The sequence below is a fragment of the Zalophus californianus genome, chromosome 8 (assembly GCF_009762305.2).
Source record: "Zalophus californianus isolate mZalCal1 chromosome 8, mZalCal1.pri.v2, whole genome shotgun sequence".
NCBI lineage: Eukaryota > Metazoa > Chordata > Mammalia > Carnivora > Otariidae > Zalophus > Zalophus californianus.
This window is the reverse complement of record NC_045602.1, coordinates 78,968,504-78,991,218: the sequence shown is the minus strand read 5'-3', so window position 1 is coordinate 78,991,218 and position 22,715 is coordinate 78,968,504. Positions and strand designations below refer to the sequence as shown.

Sequence of the window (22,715 nt, the reverse complement as noted above, 5' to 3'; positions counted from 1 at the left end):
CTCAGTGGATGTTGAATAAGTGATTCTTGGCCAGTGACTGAACCTGAGAATTTCTGCAGACCCAGCTAAAATTCCACGTTCCTGAACCTTTCTGGTGTTGGGACTGAGCATGGCATTTTCTGCTCAACTAAGGGATATCAGGTAGACCATCTCAATGTTGTAGGGAAGAGGAACAAAAAACATGGCCATATCTGAGGAGCACACGACTGCTTGGTATAAGACCTAATTTACATAACTTCCTTAATACTTCTCCTTCATCTTGAGACAAAATCTCTTCCTGGGTGTTTGGAAGGAAACACTCGTAAGAATAACCTTGAAGCAAAAGAGATGAGAAAGTGCCAACTGCCATGTTTATATGCATACTCCTACTTATAATGACAGTAATAATTAAAAGTGATAGGTAGCTAGGCCCCCCTGACCCAGGGAGAGGATGAGAACACCCTGAAGTTGGAGGGGTTGCAGGAGGTGGAGGCTTTGGGGGCAGGAGGCCAGATCCTCTGGCATTGACGGGGGTCAACTGCAACCTATTCTGGGTGGCATTTGTCTATTCATTTGGTAGCTAGTGGGAGAACCAAGGCTCTTTGTACCCATGGAAGGTGGTTAGAGAAGTGGTTAGATGAGAAAGACAGAAAGCGAGCGAGTGCAAGTGCATGCCAATGACGAGTTATCACTTCTCCCGTCTAGTGAGCACCATATGAGTTTAATCCTGCCCATGACCTGACTTTTGGGGATTTGACTAGGTTTTCTCCTGCACAGGAGTTTTGCAGAAGGGGAATGGGGAGCATGGCTCAAGATAGCCAAAGGGATCTGAGATTCTCAGGCTGCGGGATTAGAGCAGTGGGAAAGGTCTACCAGTTCCTTCCTCCAGTCAAAGCAGAGTATGTTCCAAGACACTGAGGAATGTGTAACCTTTCCTTTACGCTAAAGGAAAAAGAGTTCAGATGAAAAGAAACACTAATATAAAATTCTCCTTTTCACATTATCTTTTGATAATGAAAAGGCTACTACTGGGATAAGGCACATGCATCAAAAATTTGCTTTTCAGGATCTGGACCCAGGTCACTATGTTTCTCGGTGTTGAGAATCAAAGTATCTTGGTTTCCTGAAATAATTACCCTTCGGTAACTCGATGGTCTGGTGAGTCCCTGTGAGCCAAGCAGGAGTCTCATCATTTTTAAGTTAACTGAAAGGATGGATGGAGCACAAGTCTCTTACTTTTGCTTTTTTCATTATAATTCAGATCATTAATTTTCTTAGTTCAGACATGGGAAAACTTCTTTCTTTCTTTCTCTCTCTCTCTTTCTTTCTTTCTTTCTTGCCTTTTTCCATAGAAACATTACATATTGTTATGATGATAATAGATGTTTTCACATCTTTGATCTAATTTCTATTCTAAAATTGTTTTAGGACCTGTAGAGCCAGCTCATCAATATGTCTGTGCTATGGCTGCTTCTGGGTCTTCTTGCCCTTATTGGTGAGTATGTTTAATTTGCCCCATATGACCTTGGAGTTGGGAAGGATAAGCATAGGAACAGAATGGTATTTCTGATACTTGAAACTGAGGTAGAAAATGTTTTTCTTCTAAGTTGTCCAATAAATACTGGACTTAGTAACAATCATTGATGAATGGCCTCTTTCCAGATGCCCCACAAAAGGAGGAGGCTCTCCAGAATGTGGAGTGGGCTTAAACCAACACTGCTGGAGGCTGGACTTTAAATATACATCATTGATAAGTACTCAGTGTTCCTCTATAAAAACCATCTCACCAAAGTTATTGAAGTTATTAATAGATCATGTATTTCCATAAAAGGATTGAGATGGTTTATGATAATAAGACTAATATAATTTCAAATAGAAAACTAGCATGGAGGGGATCAAGGACATGTGACTAAACTAACCACTGAGGCTGACATAATTGCTATGCTTGCATTTTGGATTTGGTCTTAAGGTTCCTTGCAGACCAAAAGGGAAAAGTACATGTTTTTTAATAAATAAAAGGAGGAAGCATAGTTCCTCAGGAGAAGCAAACTTTTTCCCGGCTCAAAATTCTGATGATTTTTCAGAGGGGGTCTTATATTCATTCATTTATTGATTGATCCATTTATTTAACAAGTACTTTAAATTTCTAAAAGATATTTGGGGAATATAAGGAACTTTAAGGAGCATCTAATGTGACGAGGGAGTGGCTACAAGGCAGGAAGCAATGAATGACACAACCCATTACAATATTAACAGTATTTGTCACCAGTTACAAAGATAAACGTATACTGATTAAAAAATAAAAAAGGACAGGGGCACCTGGGTGGCTCGGTTGGTTAAGCGACTGCCTTCAGCTCAGGTCATGATCCTGGAGTCCCAGGATCGAGTCCCGCATCGGGCTCCCCGCTCAGCAGGGAGTCTGCTTCTCCCTCTGACCCTCTTCCCTCTTGTGCTCTCTATCTCTCATTCTCTCTCTCTCAAATAAATAAAATCTTAAAAAAAAATAAAAAAGGACAAATTGGCTTGTTTAATTTTTGGTACACTCATAAAAGACCAGGTCTTTTCATCTCCACATTTCTTTCAGATTTCTTATCAAAAGTTTGTAAAGTAGAAGTGTTTACTCCAAAATATTAATATTTCAGATGTCAACTCCCAGAAGCTCTCAGTAAGAAAATAGAACCTTAAAAGGCATTTATATAAACATACAATGCACATATGATGATGTGCAATGGATTTGTTGCCAAAGACTTGCAAACCATTAAGATTTGATGATATAAGCAAAGAATAAAATAAATAAAAAAGAATAATCTAATGAGAAGTCCTTACAGGCTTATCACAGTGAGATGATTTTCTCAGTGGGCAGCTTCCTGTCCCCTGTAGGTATCTTGTTACTGCTTATGCGTCCTTCTGCTATGAATTATGAATACTAGGGAATGCCCTTCTCTTCAGCGGCCTTTGTGAAAAACCTCTCCTCCCTGGAAGGATAGCAGTAGGTAAAGAGAGAGAGAGAGAGAGATGGAAAGGCAAAGACCAAAAAGGAAGACGTGGAAAGAGGGAGCCCCCCTGTGGAGACCTGGTCCTGTGCCCCATTACATGTCCACCTCTCTTTGCTGTCTTAGGCACGCCCATCTAGAAAAGCACACCATCCAGAACACCAGAGAAAGCCAGCTCCAAGTCCCAGTGCCTTTACTTTGGGTCTGGGTTGAGACCCCAGGGAAGCCTAGGCTTTATACATGTTTCTCCAGAACAACCATAAATATCTCACCAGACCAGCCAGGCAGGAATATTTGAGGGAGAAGTATTGAGAGTTCACCTAAGATGTAGGATGAAGACTAGTTACAGGGAACAGATCCTCTGGTTTGATTCCAAGACCAACTCAACAGCACTGGACAGCCCAGGGCTTTGCAAGGAGTATAGCTGCTCCAACAGCTGCTCGTGCCTGCAGGATAGGAAGGGACAATTTAGTATCGAGGAGGTTTCTACGATAATTTCCTAGTCACTATACTGTAAATTTCAAAAGTGTTTCAATTCAGAGTGAAGTTCTTGTTGTTATTGATTTTGGTAAAATTCTTTTTATTAATGGCGCTTCATTTGTGGATGGAAGACGATCAAAACTCTTCTAGTTCAATGCCTTAGGCTGAAAATTTCTCAATTTGTAGATTCCTCTGAAAGCAGCAACTGGGGATGCTATGGAAACATCCGAAACTTTGAGACCCCTGGGGCTTCTTGTGGGATTGGAAAGCGTCATGGCCTGAACTACTGTGGTAGGTTATGATCTCATTGTCCACCTCCCCTCCTCCTCTTTCTCTTAGAAAGGTGCCTCCTTTTGGCAAGTGTGACTTTAACAGAATTTTATCCCTTCTTTTGATACCCCACACCCGTGTCTCCCTGTCCTTCCCCACAAATATTGATCCTCTCAACGTATCCGTTTGGTTCCCACTATTTCCCACAGCCCTACACTCCCAAGTGACGGGAAGAGCACTAGACGTGGAGTCCAAAGAACTTGTCTGAGTGTGGGCTCTGGTTCTTCAACAAGTCACTTAGTTCTCCTCTGCCTCCACTGAAAGGTGTTAAAAATACTCATTTTACAATTTTGTTGTAAACTCTGGTTGATAGAATGTGGATGAGAGTGCTTTTGAAACACAAAAAATACTTACAAGGTAAATGAGCTAGCCAGGTAAATTAGTACTGGTTTTCCTTTTGCCCAACATCTCTTGTTTTTTTTTTTTACAAAAGTTTAAGCTCATGCAATTTCTAGGTGTCGCTTTAGGGTGGAAAGGCAGGCAAGAGTGAGCAAATCTGTCAGGGAAACTCTCCAAGGACTTCTTGATGGGGTTGGGAGAATCTCTCTTTTGTATATGGTGCTCGTTGTGGCTGATGAACAGGTACATTTTACTGGGTCACTCTGTTTGGGGTGCTTAGGATGGGACCAATGTGCTGCGCCCAGGGAATTGTCCTGCGTGGGCCAGAGCAGCCCCTGAGAGCCCAGCGAGGGGCACTGGCAGCCACAAAGGACATTGCCTCTGTGGATGCCAACTCAAGCTTAAAGGAGGAGAATCATACTCTCAGGTCTAGAAATGGCCACTAGGGATTTCAGACTGAGACATGGGCTTCTTGGTCCTAGACCACTGCCCAGATTCTTGGGAGTGTGATTTCTCTCCTCTTGAGCTCTCATGTCAGCATAAGTCACACCAGCCACATCCTTCCTTCTGTGTTTGCATTAGGAGTTCGTGCTTCGGAGAGGCTGGCTGAAATAGACATGCCATACCTCCTGAGATACCAGCCCGTGATTCGTACTGTTGGCCAAAAATACTGTGTGGATCCTGCAGTGATCGCTGGAGTCTTGTCCAGGGGGTCTCATGGCAGCAACGTTATGGTCAATGTGGGCAACATGGGCAATGGCATCGGGGTTGTGCAGGTAACCCTCCGTTTGGAGGCATTTGGCTGTCGTACTGCATGGCACAACGCTATGGCAGACACCTTCACATTTGTTGTTGTTGACACCTTGGAGCCCAGCTCGATGGGACACAGACTGAAAGGTGCTCCCTAGAGCTGTGACAGCCACAGCTCTGCCTGATAACAGTAGCAACATCACTGCTTCATTGTGAGCCATGGTTTCTTTGCAGAACCAACTGGGTTGTGTTTCCAGAATATCATCCATGGTACCCTATTCTGGATCCTTGCTCTGTTATTTTGCAACCATGTGACCTCATTTAATCTCCCTAGGATTCAGTTTCCTCACCTATAAAACACCAGCCTCCTAGAATTGTTATGAAGACTCAATGCAACGATGTGAAAACATACTTAGTTTCGGGCAGATTCTTAGTAAATACTGAATTCCTTCTCCTTTGTCTTCTTTCTATACAATCTTTGGTTCTGAAGATCCAGTTTCATTTTTGCACAAATTCTGCCTGGTTTCACTTGTCTCATAGAGTCTCCCGGGGAACTGGGCATTGACCCCACAGTTGAATTAATTGTGTACTGGGGTAATCAGTGATGGCAAGGAGACAATGGCACTGTGATTTTTTTCTATTGCATTTCACATTGTTGTCGTAGTTGAGAAGCGTAGTAGTAGTCATTTCTTAAGCTTTTAGGAAAATGTATTCTTCAGTGATCTTTAAACTGGTTTCCCATTAGTACTTGGGATGACAGTTTGCAATTTAAAAAGTACTTTCAAATACTCTATCTTATTTTGATTTGGGGGCCCATCAAATAATCTGATGAGGATGGGGTGAGGAGGAAGGCATGTAATCCATCCTTTCCAAGTGAGGAAATGGTTTTACAAGGAGAGAGTCATTGCTGCAAAATCACATGGCAGCTGGAAAATGCAGAACCGGGACCAAGAGCAACACGGGTGATGTTAGGGTCAGCGTCATTTCCGATACCCTGCTCTGACTCCTTCATAAACTCTTGTTCTTGGGAAAAGGATGCGTTGTTTATCTACTTTGAAGATGAAAGAATTCTCCAGAGTCAGACATTTCTCCTAAATATGTTGAAACTCTTATGGAACGGGAACCAAAAGTATATAAGAAAAATTAGAAGTACATTTAGACATTCAGATATCTGAAGGAGAATTACAAGTGCAGATAGAAAAACCCCTTTCTGACCCATTTGGAAGGCTTGTGTTTGCAGCATTGAAGGAGGGCATCGGACTGGTACATCCATTACCTCTGTCACCTTTGGCTTCCAACTCTGCCTCTCACCATTACAATGAAGCAGCGGCGAAATGTCCTTTGCCCAAACCTTGTAGCTTTACTGTTTATCCGCAGGGAGATCAGAGGTGGCATTAGTTCCGCCAAAGGAGGAGGAGAGAAAAAGGAGGGAAATGAGAAAGCAGCACTGGTCCCATGAAGTCCTGCATCCTCCCACATGGCTTACCTAGCTTTTCCTCTGCCTCCCTCCCTCTAGGACCCTGGTCTTTATGCTCCCACATCCTGGATCAGCGAGTCCCAGGTTTCTCAGGTAACCGAGGTTCTGACTGTTAGGATCAAAGAAATCCAGAGGAGGTTTCCAACCTGGACCTCTGACCAGTACCTGAGAGGTAGGTGTAACCCATAGGTTGGTGGTTTCACAGCATGGAATTAATAAGAACAAATATAAGACCTTGCATGAGATTCCCCAAAACCTCAGTTGCCTCCTGATGAGCAATTAGGAAAGAGAATCTAAGTTAACTGTTGAGACCCGGAAGCAACGAGGGGCCATAAGGTCAGCATTAACCCATCTCACAAATTCCAGGTGGACTCTGTGCTTATGCTGGAGCTCCCAGCTATATCAGAAGCAGCCGGGACCTGAGGTGTGACTTCTGCAATGATGTCCTTGCACGAGCCAAATACTTCAACAGACATGGCTTCTAACACTTCAGAACAAACCCAAGGTCATTATCACATAGAAGACCTCAACTATTACACAGATGAAACTAGCCAATGGGGCTTGTAACTGAATCTGAATTTGACCTGAAGGTCATCAAAATAACGTGAAGCACATTAAAGGAGGAATTGTCTGCATTTTGTGGTGTGGTGAGTGTGTAAATGAAGGGCTGTGTCTCCTTAAAGGTACTTCCATGGAAGTTAGCTGTAATGTGGATTTCCACGAAATGAATCCTATAGCTCATTGACTGGCATTGCCAGATTGAGCAAATAAAAATACAGGAAGCTCAGTTAAATTTGTATTCCAGGTAAATGATGAATGATTTTTTCATGTAAGTTCCATGCAATTTTTAGAACACATTCATCCTAAAAAATTATTCATAGTTTATCTGAAATTCAAATTTATCTGGGTACCTGATATTTTATCTGGCAAACTCCATCACTGATTTCTTTGATAAAAATTGTAGTTTCAAATTTTAATTGAAAACTTTTGTTTAAAATTGTACTCATTTATTTGAGACAGAGAGTGAGGTAAAAAAGAGAGAGAGAGAGAGCGCGGGTGAGGGGAGGGGTAGAGGGGGAGGGAGAAGCAGATTCCCAGCTGAGCAGGGATTCCTGCTCAGATTTAGAACCACACTGGGCAGGGGGTGTGCTCCATCCCAGGACCCCGGGACCATGACCTGAGCTGAAGGCAGACACTTAACTGACTGAGCCACCCAGGCATCCCTCAATGAAAACTACTGATGAGAAAAAGGGTGAGATGGTGGCTAGCCCCATCTGCTGGGTGGAAAAGTTTCAGGAGAGTCACTTGTTTATATTTTTTAAAGATTTTATTTATTTGAGAGAGAGAAAAAAAAACATGAGCAGGGGGAACGGGTGCCCTGGAGAATCACTTGTTAACTCTGCAGCATTAGCTTTGCCCTAGGACAGACTCTCTGTCATCTAATTTTACCTCCTCTTTTCTTGGACCCTGGGCCACAGAACCTTCTCCAGCACCTATACTCCCCCAACTCAGCTAAATTATTCTCTGGTTTGGGGCACTTATTTGAGAGAGAGAGAGAACAAGTAGGGGAAGTAGGAGCTGAGGGAGAAGGAATGAGAGAATCTCAAGCAGACACTGCACTCAGCTCGGAGCCCTACATGGGGCTCGATCCCTCGACCCCGAGATCACAACCTGAGCTGAAATCAAGATTGTCAAACGCTTAATGGACTGAGCTACCCAAGCCCCCCTGTAATTAGATGATTACTAATATGTATGGTGTGTGTGTGTCTGTCTGTGTGGTGGGGTGTTAGGGTGCCAACCATCAGGGCTAAAAACGAGAAAGTTGAAGGGGAAAGGTCCCAGGCAAATCCAGATGAGTTGGTCACCTCAGCCTGGCATTATCCCTTGTGGGAGGTATTTGAAAATGTGTGAAGGTGTTTTCCTCTCTCCCTCCCTCCTCCTCACACCCTTTGTCTTGTTATTGCCACAATCCTTGGGGTGGAGAGAGGGAAGGGGGGATTGGAAGTTACTGCTGATTTCTGGTGAGGCAAAAGGATGCTAAACATTTTGCACTTTACCCTGGGTAGGATGGTCCCATCCAATGAAGAACATATATAAATGAAGGTGTGTGTGTGTGTGTGTGTGTGTGTGTGTGTGTGCACCTTTTTTAAACCTCTTCCTGAGTTAGCCTTTTATCAACTTTATAACTCGGGAATTTTTTTTAAGAGGTCTGAGAGCCATCTCTTTGAAATGTAAACACCTAGGAAGATAGCTTCTCTAGGCTCCTGTAACTGTGAGAGTTTAGCCTCTAGGCAGGCATCTGCTTCATAGAAAATTTTTATTACTTCTTTTGATAAAGGTGAATTTAGGGTAAACTACTGAAGAATAGACAGCAAATGGTGCTGTTAAGTTTTCTTGTGTGTACGGAAAGGCTAAAAATAGAGAAGTGAAAAAGCATTATAATTTCTTGGCTGCTTAAATAGGATAGAATTTCTTTCTATCTTTATATTCTCTTTGTAAATGATCAACCATGTCCATGCTCCAGTTTATGCTCATTCAATAATAAAACTGCTTTCTTTCTTTTTGATGTTTTGTGTAGTTTTTAATTCCCTAACAACACAAAAACAAAAGATATTGGGTTAAAGAAATCACTCAGTCCCAGGCTGACAGTCAGCTAGCTGTGTGAGGATCTGGTGTTCCAGAAGGTCTTAATCATGTCACATTCTTTGGTGTTCCTCTTTTTCAAGTTCAAGATTTTCATCAAGATGCTGGAGGTTTCTTCCTAGAGGCTGTGAATCCCATCACACAAAATGGTTCTGTCCCAGAGCAGACACTGTGCAATCACAGTTTGCAGTTGAGCTGTGTAGTAACCTAAGATTACTTTCTTGAATAATTTTTGTTTTCCATGGAGTTAATAATTACCCTTTATTTGCTTACTGCCTTAGTTTTCTCTGTATTTATCTCGAGTTGAATTCTAAATCTCCTCTCAGGAAGTCTTTCCTGAAGCCTTCTGCCTTGCTCCGACCTGAGATAAACCAGAAGGCTCTGAGAGCATCCTGGGATCCCCTCCACCATTAGCCCTTCGCAGTTGTCCTTTGTTCTCCTTCCATTTTTTGCATCCTTCTTAGCTCACTCCTTTGTTTTGATGGAGCACATTCTCCAGCAGCTTCCTGAGAAAAGTAGTGGAAGGTAAATTTTTTTGAGACCTCTCATGTACAAAATATTTTTTCTACTGTCACGTGAATTGGTGATTTGGTCTGGTACAAAATTATAGTTTGGAAATAATTTTCCTTTAAAATTCTGAAAGCATTACCCGTTGGCCTTCTGGCTTCCAGGGTTACTCTTGAGAGGCTTGAGGTCATTTCAATTTTAATCCTTTGTATATAATATATTCTCTCCTCCCTTCTGGAAGATTCTAAGAATCTTTTCTTGTCACATGTTTGATATTTCACAATGATGTGCTTTAGAAGGATTCTGGTTTTATCCATTATGCTAGGCACTCAGTCAGTCCTTTCAAATTTAATTTCAAAAATTAAAAAATTGCTAATTTCCTTCCCTCCATTTTTCTCTGTCCTCTTTTCTGTTATTAAGCATGGACCTCCTGGACTGATCCTCTAAATTTCTGATTTTTTTTTTCTCTCCTAAGTTTCACTTCTGTCCTTCTGCTTTATCTCCTCAAGTTTCCAGTAAGTTTTTCCTTTCTGCTATCATGTTTTTATTTTCCAGGAGGCTTTTTGTTTTGTTTTGTTTCAGTTTGGTTGGTTTGGTTTGGTTTTTGCTGTTCTCTGAGTGTTTCTCTTTATAGCATCTTGCTTTGGTTTCATCAATGCAAAGCTTTCTCTAATTTCTCTGAGTGTATTATTAAGAGTCCTCCCCACTCCCGGACCTAGTCTTCTTCTTGAACAATCTCTATTCCTTCCTGGGTGACTTTTTCTGTTTGTTCTGACATTTCTATTCCTGTTGGAGGCTTTCTTCAAATGTCAGGAATTATTTGTTATCTGGACATAGTTAAAAGTGCGGGAACTAAAAAGTTTATCAGAAACTCTGTGCACATGGGTGGGGCTTATGTGAGCAACCCCATAAAGTGATCCCGCTGGACTATTTGTTGGTAAATCCTCTATGTCTATATATCTTTACATATTTTCTTTTGGCTGTTCATATGCCTGGGAGAAAAAACCACATAGTTTTTAAACTTCTCTAGAGAGTAAAGACTTGGCTGCCAGTGTTCTGGAATCCAAGTGGAAGTAGTAGGGCCAAGGAACTCCGCGTTCAATATGCATGTCACTTGGTCTTCCTCTTTTCTATATGAACCCCCTCCCAAATATGTGCCTGATATTATCCTGCCCAGAGACCCTCTGTATTATCCTTCCCAGAGACAAAATCTCTGCTGGGATCAGGGAAGAGATCCAGGGTTTCAGCTTCTTCTTAATTATCTTTCAAACGTAAACATCTTTCTTACCTCGAGTTTCCCTCACTTCCAGAGGTGGCCGATGCCATCAATTTCTGAGTCTTCTGAGGATTTTACAACATGAATCAAGTTGGTTCTTTGCTTTCCCACTGCCAAGCTAGGATTTCATTTCCTACGCCTGTTTTATCAGTGTCCGCTTGTCCAAGTGTTTTCCGGCTTTCACAATTTTGCTGCTTTTATCTTTCAGAGTCTAGGAATGTTTCCAAGGACTAGGAGTTTTCAACCAGAATTTATGTGCTTTCTGTATATCACACTTCAAGCAAAGTTTGTAGATTTCTCATGCTGTGGATTTATGCCTTGGTAGATCCTAGTGGATCACTGTGGCAGACAGATTCTAAGATGCCTTCTATGGTCCCCTCCTCCTGGTGTTCATGCTCTTGTGGAATTCCCTTCCCTTCACTCTGGGTGGTGACTGGGTCTTGCTTCTAACAAAGAGAATATGGCAAAGATGATGGAATGTTACTTCTGTGATTACATTACAGAAGATTGTAACTTCCGTCTTGTTAGCCAAGTCTCTCTTTAGTTGGCTTTGATGAAGCAAGTTGCCATGTTAGGGAAGCCTACGTGGCAAAGAAAGGAGGTTGGCCTCTGGCTAACAGTCAGCAAGGTACTAAGGACCTTGTTTCAACAACCCAAAGGAACTGAAACCTACCAACAACCATATGAGTGAGCTTTGCAGCAGGTCATTCCATAATTTAGCTTTCAGATGAGACTCTAGCCCTGGTTGACTGCAGCCTTATGAAAGACACTGAAACAGAGGATCTAGCTGAGCTGTGCCTGGATTCCACAGAAACTGAGATAATAAATGCATTTTTTAAGCCACTAAGTTTGTGGGAATATGTTATGCAGCAACTAATACCACCACTATCAAAATAATGGCTGGTCTGCCTTACTGCCAAACAAAACTCAGTTATATTTTGGAAGGGTAATCAGTGCAGAATCAAGAAGATTGACTAATTAGATAAATATTAGGAAAATATAATTGCTTCCCAAACAAAAAATAATAATTCTTTCATTTTGAAAATTTTCTGTATCGCTCCCTTTTTATTTTTGTCAGTATCATATAAACACATAGAAAAAAATAGAATTGTGCAGATAATAAAAAGCAGAAGTAGCCCCACTCCATCCCTCCTCAGATAGCCTTAAGACAACAAAATTCTTCTAATTAATATTTAATTCATTCCATCATGTGGATGTACCATTATGTAATAAATTTCCTAATGGAAGTTTGGATCATTGACATCCTTCTCCATGCCTGAATTTTATTGTGGAAATTTTCAAACAAATAGGAAGATTGAAAACTTTTACAGTGGGTACCCATATTCCCACCACCTAGATTCTACCCCTTAAAGTTTTACTATACTTGCTTCATGACATATCAATTCAACGATCCATCTTCTACCCACCCATCAATCTATCTATTTCTTTTTTGGATGCATTTCAGACTAATTTAGAGACATTATTTATACTTCCTCCCAGATGCTTTAGTCAGTATAAGATTAACAGGAGTTCAACATTTGTCCATGATTCTTTTTTGCTGTGATTCTTTTGAGGTAAGATTTACACACACAAATCTTAAGAGCCCCATTTGATGAGTTACAGCAAACACATACTCCTATACAACCTAAATCCTGACCCAGGTACAGAACACTGCCATCACTCCAAATATCCTCTCAGGATCTTTCCCAGTTTCTTCCCTTGAAGGCAACTACTCCTCAGTCTTCATACCATAATTCTCCTGCTCTAGAATTTCACTTAAGTGGAATAAATAGCATGCATTCTTTTTATATAAGGCTCCTCTCACTCAGCAATTTAATAATCACACAGGTTCACCCTGACACCCAAATAAAACCTAGGATTCTAAAAATAAATAAGATACATTTAAATGTATTGTTCCTTTTCCTTCACCATTGTACCTCCTTGCAGCTCTCCACCCAGGGTAACTATCAACATGAATCCTGTGTTCATCATTCCCTTGCTTTCCTTTACATATAGCTTTTCATTCTTATTTTAGTTTTTAGCATTATAAAAAGGATATGATGGGGAAAAAAGCCACATGATCTTCTTAATTGATATAGAAAAATAGTTTGACAAAATTCAACACCCTTTTATGATAAAAACACTCAACAAATTAGGAACAAAAGAAAATTAGCTCAACATAATTAAGGCCATATGTGAAAAACCCACATCTGTCAAGACACTCAGTGATAAAAAGCTGGAAGCTTTCTCTGTAAGATCAGGAACAAAACAAGGGTGCCTGCTTTTGCCAAATATGTTCAACATAGTACTGGAAGTCCTACTTGCAGCAATTAGACAAGACAAAGAAAGGAAAGACATTCAAATTATAAAGGAAGAAGTAAAATTATCTCTGTTTGCAGATGATAGGATCTTATACATGGAAAACCCTAAAGATTACACATACACACACATGCACACATATGCACAAAACCTGTTAGGACTAATAAATGAATTCAGTAAAGTTGCAGAGTACAAAATCAACACCTAAAGATCAGTTTTATTTCTATGCACCAACAATGAATAATCCAAAAAGGAAATTAAGAAAACAATTCCATTTATAATAGCATCAAAAAGAATAAAATATTAAGGAACTTAACCAAGTAGGAAAAAGAGCTATACACGGAAAACTATAAAATGTTGAAATGAAAGAAAGCACAAATAAATGGAGCAACATGCCATGTTCATAGATTAGAAAACTTAATATGGTTAGGTTATCAATACTACCCAAAATGATCTACAGATTCAATGCAATCCTTATCAAAATCCCAAAGACAGTATTTTGTTTTGTTTTCAGAAATGAAAAACCCATTTTAAAAATCAAATGGAATCTCAAGGGACCCTGGATAGTCAAAATAATATTGAAAAAGAACAAAGTTGAATGTCTCCCATTTCCTGATTTCAAAACTTACTACAAAGCTATGGTAATTAAATTGGTGTGCTGCTGGCATAAAGGCAGACTTATAAACCAATGGAATAGAATAGAAAGCTTGAAAATAAACTCCTGCATATGTGGTCAAATGATTTTTTGACAAGGGTCCCAATACCATTCAATGGGAGTAAGGATAGTCTTTCCAACAAATGTTGCTGGGAAAACTGAACAATCACATGCATCAAAAAAAAAAAAAAGGAAGCTGGACCCTTACCTTACACCATATATAAAAATTAACTAAAAATGGATTCAAAATCGAAACACAAGACATAAACCTATAAGTATCTCAGATGATAGGGAGAGATCTTTATAATAATTAGATTTGGCAATGATTTCTTGCCAAAAGCCAGGCAACAAAAAGTATAGGCAACAACAACAACAAAAATAGATAAATTGGACTTCATCAAAATTTAAAAAATGTCCCAGAGTAGAAAGGCAATCCATGGAATGGGAGAAAATATTTGCAAATCATGTATATGATAAGGAATTAATATGCAGAATATTTAGAGAACTCCCAAAACTCAACAACAGAAAACCAAACAACGCCCCTAAGCATATGAAAAGATGTTCATCTTCACTAGTCATTAGGGAAATAAAAAGCAAAATCACAATGAGACACCACCTCATATCCATTAGGGTGACTCCTAAAATCAATAAGAATAAAAAACAAACAACCCAATTAAAAAATGGACCAAGGACCTGTATAGACATTTCTCCAAAGGAGATTTGTAGATGGCTTACAAGTCATTGTTAAAAGAAAACCACAGGGGCGCCTGGGTGCCTTGGTGGGTTAAGATTCTGACTTCATCTCAGTTCATGATCTCAGGGTCCTAGGATTGAGCCCTGCCCTTGGGCTCTGTGCTCAGCTGGGAGTCGGCTTGTCCCTCTGTTCCTCCCCCCACTCATGCTCTCTTTGTCTCTCTCTCTCTCTCTCAAATAAATACAATCGTAAAAAAAACAACAAAACAAAACCATAGGCCAAAATTGGCATCACATAGTTTACAGCCTTAAGTCAGTAAACCAAAACTTAATATCTAACTGCAATTTCAGCACCCCTAGGAATGTAACCTTTAACCAGTCAACATGGAATTTCCTGGTCAATACTGGGAAATGTACTGATAGACCCTTTCACTTCCTCTTAGTAGGGCAACTTTGCCTAAACAGTGCATTCCTTACTAATAAATTCCTTTCTTCTCTCTTTTTTTAATGCCCTTTTTCTGCCTTTAAAAACTCTTCTTTTGTTTAACTAGTGGAGTTCCCCTCTACTTGCTAGATGGGAAGCTGCCCAATTCATGAATTGTTTAATAAAGTCAATTAGATCTTCAAATTTACTTGTTTGAATTTTGTTTCTTAACAATAATCTATCAATAATCAAGGGAAGAAAGTTGAAATTTGTTTACTATGATGGTAGACCTATTAGTTTCTCTCTGTAGATCTATCAAATTTCATTTAATACATTTTGAGGCTATTTTATTAGTCCCTTGTTTGTTTAACATTGCTATATCTTATTAATGAATTAAATCTTTGTCATTCATGTAGTGTTTCTATCTTTAATAATGTGTTTTTATCTTAAAACCTATTTTATTTGATACAATATTGCCACACCAGTTTTATTTAGCTAATATTTGCCATAAGTGTCATTTTCAGCCCTTTAGTTTCAATTTTTGTATATCCTTAGATTTTTTTTTTAAGATTTTATTTATTTATTTGACAGAGAGAAACACAGCAAGAGAGGGAACACAAGCAGGGGGAAGTGGGAGAGGGAGAAGCAGGCTTCCTGCTGAGCAGGGAGCCCGATATGGGACTTGATCCCAGGATCCCGGGACCATGGGCCGAGCCGAAGGCAGACGCCTAACAACTGAGCCACCCAGGCGCCCCTGTATATCCTTAGATTTTAGATATATCTCTTGTAAACAGAAATATCTGGATTTTTTTAAGTCTAATTTGTCAACAAACTCAATGAATAGTGAGTTTATTCTATTTACATTTAGTACAATTAATAATGAATTTGGATCTACTTTTACCATCTTAATGTATTATTTTGATTTGCCTACTCATTTTACATTTTTTTAAAGATTTTATTTATTTGAGAGAGAGAGAGAGAGTACAACGCAGGGGGAGAGGCAGAAGGAGAGGGAGAAGCAGACTCCCCGCTGAGCAGGGAGCCGGGGGCGGGGCTCGATCCCAGGACCCCAGGATCATGAAGGCAAATGCTTAACTGACTGAGCCACCCAAGCACCCCTACGTTTCTTTTTAATTCTTTCTTATAATTAAAAAAATTTTTTTTTAAATTGATATTTAGATCTCTCCCTAAGTAGCAAAAGAAACTAGCAGGCTCTCACATTCATTGGTCTTTCCCTATTGCAACCCTATCAAGTTGATATTTTCTAGATTTTTGGTTTTGAATTATTATGGATTTATTCTTGCTCCTTTTTTTTTTTAAAGGCAAGAACTGTCAACCTAAATAAAGAGGTAAACTGGGGCAAGCTCAAATTAGCAGAAATTGAGTTGATTCATGACTAGTAGAGAAACTACAACTCAGAAAACACATGTTGTAGCATGCTACAGGGCAAGTCCATTGAGGGCTTGGGGCAAGCTGTTTCGATGGGCAAAAAGTGCAGAGGGGAGAGCCCAGCAGAGTCCAAGTAGTGAGTTCATTGGCTTGGGGATGGGGAGAGGTTCTTGGTGGATACTCATTGGTCAGGAGATAAGCCTCCATCTTCTGTAAATCAGGTATTTACAGGAAATCAGTCCCTCAGTTCTTAAGTTCTGTTTTTTGAGGGTGCACGTGTGAGATCCTCCGTTTCATATCCTCTGGTTCCATTACTAAAGTATTTCATTATCTTTCCTTCATTTATTTTTTTGTGGTCTCCCCTGGATATACTACCCTTCTTCTTTTTAAGTGTTTCATCAAAAGCTTTCCAATGTAGGTTTTTATTTTATTTTTATCTTACTTTTTTTTAAGATTTTATTTATTTATTTGACAAAGAGAGACACAGCGAGAGAGGGAACACAAGCAGGGGGAGGGGGAGAGGGAGAAGCAGGCCTCCCGCCGAACAGGGAGCCGGATGCGGGGCTCGATCCCAGGACCCCGGGATCATGACCTGCTGAGGAAGACGGTAGGGGAAGGTTAGTTGGTCCCCACCTGCTTCTCTTCCTCCAAAGCCCAGGGATGCTGTGCTGGCTTGATTTGACACCTGGGAACACCTGAACCATTCTGCAGGTGTTAGCAGGCCCTATTTTTTCCAAGGCAATGCAGAATGGTCTGGAAGCAAGATCAAAACTCCCTCCTATTTTATTCTCCAATCAGCCTAGCTGCCTCCAGTACAGGCCTCATCTGACCACATAACAGTTAAAAGCAGTCTCACCCCCACCTGGGGGGATTGAACTTGACCCTGGAGGGGGAGCCATTGACTCTGGAGGGGATCGAACTTGACCCTGGAGGGGGATGCATCGGTGTCTGTGTCATATTTTTTGTAGCCCCCACCCTTTAAAAAAAATCAAATACACATATGTGGTTTTAAAAAAGAGAGAGACTAGAGTTTATAATAAAAAGAGGGGCCTCCTGCTCTATCTCACCCCTGTCCCAGTCACACTTCCTGGGAGCGAACACTTTAAACCCTTTCTTTTTTATAGCTTTCCTGATGGATACCTGTAAGGGAAGAACTCTTTCTTTTTCCCCTCCTACTAGGGAAAACCTTAACTCTTCCCTACTGTGTTTCCCCTCTGGGGGTCACTTTTACTACGCACACAGAACACCTTACTTCTGGTTTGCAGCTGCACCCCAGCGGACTTGAAGCCTAGGGTGGGTGATGGTCCAGTGGTGTCAAAGACAAGACCTGAAGACAGTAACTGAGACATGGGTTTTTTGAGGGGAACTGACTTCTAGGGAGTCCAGGAGTGGCCGACCAGTCAAAGCATCTGCTGCAGGGATCTATGTGCAGCAAGTTTTTATATCATAGCAACTATCAGTGTCACTCCCCCCTCCTTGCATGGCCTGCGTTTATAAGGAGATCAAGGCCTGCCACCTGGACACTCTTTGTTACCAGGGAGATGCCCCGGGTTGTCCGCCCCCAGAGCCCCTGACCTTGAACACTAAGCAACATATTCTGCTGCACATTCTGTTTGATGGGAATATAGAGGGAGGACAGGATCTCTACATTTTCAAGATAGTGATTAACAAGGGCACGTGGGGTATGCTTGCACAAATGAGCTATTCGGAATGTGCCGTACATCTGGTCACCAAATGTTTGGAGGTCCCATCCCCCCAAGCAATTCTCTCTGATACCAGCGAAGTGTCCTACAATTTAGCTCAATTCTGACACTCTTTGCCCATCAGATCCGGCAGGTCAGTCCCACAGACTGCCCCACTAGCCCTGCCAGCACCCACAAACATCAGATACCAATCAAAAGTCCAGGTAGTCCCCCGTGCTTCTGACCAACCAGCTACAGATCAGAGATTCCAACAACCCTCTCCTTGGGTTCCATTAATTTGCTAGAGCAGCTCACAGAACTCAGGGAAACACTTATGTTTACCAGTTTGTTACAGGGTGAAGAGGAACGGCCAGATGAAGAGCTACCTAAGTAGGGCGAGGCCTGGGTTTGGGGGGGGTCCCGAGTACGGGAATTTCTGTCCCTGTGGAGGTGGCATGCTTCACCCTCCTGGTATGGCAGTGTTTGCCCATCTGGAAGCTCTCTGCACCCTGTTCTATTGGGATTTTATGTAAGCTTCCTCATGCAGGTATGATCAATTATTTTTTCTTTTTAAAAAATTTTTATTTTAATTCAATTAATTAACATCTAATGTTTTATTGGTTTCAGAGGTACAGGTCTGTGATTCGTCAGTCTTATATAACACCCAGTGCTCATTACATCACATCCCCTCCTTAACGTCCATCACCCAGTTACCCCAACCCTCCACCCACCTCCCATCCAGCAACCCTCAGTTCGTTTCCTATGATTAAGAGTCTCTTATGGTTTGTCTCCCTCTTTGATTTCCTCTTGTTTTATTTTTTCCTCTCTTCCCCTCTGTTTTGTTTCTTAAATTCCACATATCAGTGAGATCATACAATAATTGTCTTTTCTCTGATTGACTTATTTCGCTTAGCGTAACACCCTCTAGTTCCATCCACATTGTTGTGATATATATATATATATTATATATATATATATATATATCTCACATCTTCTTTATCCATTCATCAGTCGATGGACATCTGGGCTCTTTCCATAGTTTGGCGATTGTGGACATTGTTGCTATAAACAGTGGGGTGCAGGTGGCCCTTCGGATCACTACATTTGTATCCTTGGGGTAAATACCCAGTAGTGCAATTGCTGGGTCATAGGGTACCTCTATTTTCAACTTTTTGAGGAACCTCCATACTGTTTTTCAGAGTGGCTGCACCAGCTTGCATTCTCACCAACAGTGTGAGAGGGTTCCCCTTTCTCCGCATCTTTGTCAACATTTCTTGTTCCCAGTCATGTTAATTTTAGCCATTCTGACTGACATGGGGTCCCATTGTGGTTTTGATTTGTATTTGCCTGATGCCGAGTGATGTTGAGCATCTTTTCATGTCTGTTGCCATTTGTGTGTCTTCTGTGGAGAAATGTCTGTTCATGTCTTCTGTCCACTTCTTGATTGGATTATTTGTTCTTTGTAGATTTTGGATACTAGCCCTTTATCTGATACGTCATTTGCAAATATCTTCTCCCATTCTGTCAGTTGTCTTTTGGTTTTATCAACAGTTTCCTTTGCTGTGCAAAAGCTTTTTATCTTGATGAAGTCCCAATAGTTCATTTTTGCCTTTGTTTCCCTTGCCTTTGGAGATGTGTCTAGCAAGAAGTTGCTGTGGCCGAGGTCGGAGAGGTTGCAAGCATGATACCTCCGCAAGTGCATATCTACATTTCTAGGGCCTCTCCCCTCTCAGGCGGATGGCAAGGAGGTGGAGCTGAACATTCCAAGCTTCTAATCATGGTTTGGTCTTTCTGGTGACCAGCCGCCATCCAGAAGCCATCCTGCTCACCTAGGGTCACCTCATTAGAACAAAAGATGCTCCTAATGTTCTTATCACTTAGGAAATTACAAGGCTTTTAGGAGCTCTGTCAGGACCTGGGGGCAGAGACCAATATATATATTTTCTAATATGCCACAATGTCTCTTTAGCTTTAAAAAGTATGTTAGCCCTGTTATTTCTCCTTTCCTCACTATTATGAGAAGAGTTAATTGTGAAAATAAAAGAAACCTCATTTAAAATGGAGCCAGGACGTCCTGAAGGGGGAGCTCTTGCACGTACCACTCCTTGCAGCCTGCGTAGCTACTAGAAAGAAGAGTTACAGTGACAAGGGAAAACATTTTTTACATAGGAATTTCATCTCCCGATCTTCAGTGGAAGATCCCACACTGCCCCAGGGGATCTGTCCCCACAGGGACTGTCACTTGTGGCCAATGAGAAACCATCATAATCTCAAACTCTGTTCTCCAATGAACTTTTGTTTCAAACAACCCTCCCCCTACCCTCACCCCCAAATAAAACAACCCTCCCCATTTTCCTCCTAAAACCTAATACAAGTTGACCTTGCCTTTGTCTCTTCGGACTTGCTTTGCCTATGGTTCACCACAGTGTGCTTGTCCCAAATCCCAATTTTCCCGCTACTCTCAAATAAATTTCATTTTGTTGCTAAAATAACTGGTTATTTTATAATTTGTTTATTTATATATTTAAACAAATTAAAACCTCAGACACAAATGTTGGGTTTTCTATCAGCATCACAGGTGCAACCAGGCATGGGAACTGAATTTTGGGGTTTCTTTTTTTTTTAATGTGTAATTGAGGACAGTGTTGTCATTTTGCTAGCTTTCACTTTCCCTCTCCCCCCACACTGTTCTTTAAGGTAAAAAACATTTGGCAGCTATATTTTAAAGGGCTTTTCATCATATATTTAAATATATTTTAAAACAATATTGGGTTTGAAATTTTTTGTGAACAAAAGGAAAAACGTGTTTAGGGTCAGAAATTTTCACTTAGATATAAAAGAGCTGTTTTTGGACTAGTGAATACATTAATGTGTACATTAGAGCTCTCTAATATCCAAAGAAATAACTTCCTTTCAAATGTCATCATATGATGCTCTAAGTGTTTTGAGTTTGGCTAACAAAAATCACCCTCTTTAATAAAGCAATTATAATCTAACCATTGTTGGTATGGACAAAGAACTCCCTGGAAATTCTTTTTTACAAAAGTCACTTTCTTTTAAAAATTATTTATGATTTTTTAATATACCATGTTGTAACAGTTTCAGGTGCGCCCTGTAATGATTCAACAACTCTCTACATTACTCAGTGCTCGTCAAGGTAAGTGTGCTCTTCCTCCCTTTTATTTATTCCATCCATCCCCACTCGCATCTCTCCTCTGGCAACCACCAGTTTTGTTTTCTGTATTTAAGAGTATTTTTTGTTTGCTTGTTAATCTCTCTCCTCCCCCACTTTGTTTGTTTGTTTTGTTTTTTAAATTCCACGTGAGTGAAATCGTATGGTATTTGTCTGTCTCTGTCTGACTTATTTCCCTTAGCATAATACTCTCTAGGTCCATCCATGTTGCAAATGGCAATATCCATTCTTTTTTATGGCTGGGTGGTATTCCATTGTGTATATATACCACTTCTTTATCCATTCATCTGTGGATGGACACTTGGGTTGCTTCTATATCTTGGGTATTGTAAATAATGCTGCAATAAACATAGGGGTGCATGTATCTGTTTTAATTAACGTTTTTGTTTTCTTTGGGTAAATACCTAGCAGTGCAATTCCTGGATCATATGGTATTTCTATTTTGTTAATCAAATCCTGGTTATTTGGGGCGAGTTATTACAGGTATTTTTGATTAGCTTCCTGAACCAGTTCTTAGGTATAATGGTCTGACTTCTTACAAATCTGACTTAGGGATAGCAGGCTGGCCTCCTGGGCTGGTTACTGCAGAGAATGGGGTGGTTTCCTGGGCTGATTGCTGCAAATGGCAGGTCAGAATTCTATTTTTATATACAGTCAGGCCATTGTCCATTTTTATATTCATTCTCTCACTATGTTCCCAAAGTTCTGCAACCATTACCACTATTTAAATCCAGAGCATTTACATCACCCCAAAAGAAACCCTGTACCTATAGCAGTCTCTCATTTTCTTCCTGTCCCCCAACCACAGGCAACCAGTAATCTACCTTCTGTCTCCACAGATTTGCCTGTTGTGAACATTTCACGTAATTGGAATCATACAATGTGGTCTTTAAGACAGCATAATTTCACTTAGCATAATGTCTTCAAGTTTCATCCATATTATAGCATGCATCAGTACTTCATTACTTTTCATTGCTGGATACTCTTTAATGTATGGCTCATGATTTTATTATTTTGAAAAATATTAATACATTTTCTCTATAATGATTATACGAATTTCATTCTTACCAGCAATATATGAAAGGATTTATTTTTCCACGATTTTCTAATTTTTTCACCAATGTGATATTACTGGAAAGTAGCATTCCAATTTACTCTTAATTTTTTTATTATAAATGAGGTTGAACATATTTTCATGTCTAAAATCCATTTCCATTTATTTTCTGGAAACTATATTTTTTGTCCATTTTTCTTATCTATGTAATTTGTAGAAGCTTTTTATACATTCTATAGATTATCCCTCTGTAATATGAATTTTAGCTATTTTATCTTGATTTTTATTTGTCTCTTATGTAAAAAAATTTTTTTCACTGTGTAAAAAATTATTTTTTGATTCATTTCTAACATTTAAAATTTTTATTTACTTAGCATTTATCCCAGTTACAGTGTAAGATATTGGTCCAACTTAATTTTTCTTAGGTGGCTACCTGGTTGTCCCAACACCATATATAAAATAGTTCATAGTTTTTCCCTTGATTTGAAATTTCACAATATCACAATCTAAATTCCCGTATTTTTGGTCTGTT

At 40.2% G+C, this 22,715-nt stretch overlaps 1 protein-coding gene across 1 annotated transcript; it reads left to right on the top strand.

Moving 5' to 3' along the window:
• The first annotated feature begins 1,431 nt into the window (after nucleotides 1–1,431).
• LYG1 (lysozyme g1) lies at nucleotides 1,432–6,848 on the top strand. Its single transcript, XM_027620530.1, has 5 exons — nucleotides 1,432–1,474; nucleotides 3,639–3,743; nucleotides 4,704–4,897; nucleotides 6,388–6,520; nucleotides 6,715–6,848. Exons 1-5 carry the CDS (start codon nucleotides 1,432–1,434, stop codon nucleotides 6,831–6,833), a joined length of 594 nt encoding a protein of 197 aa, XP_027476331.1. The 3' UTR covers nucleotides 6,834–6,848.
• The last annotated feature ends 15,867 nt before the right edge of the window (nucleotides 6,849–22,715 follow it).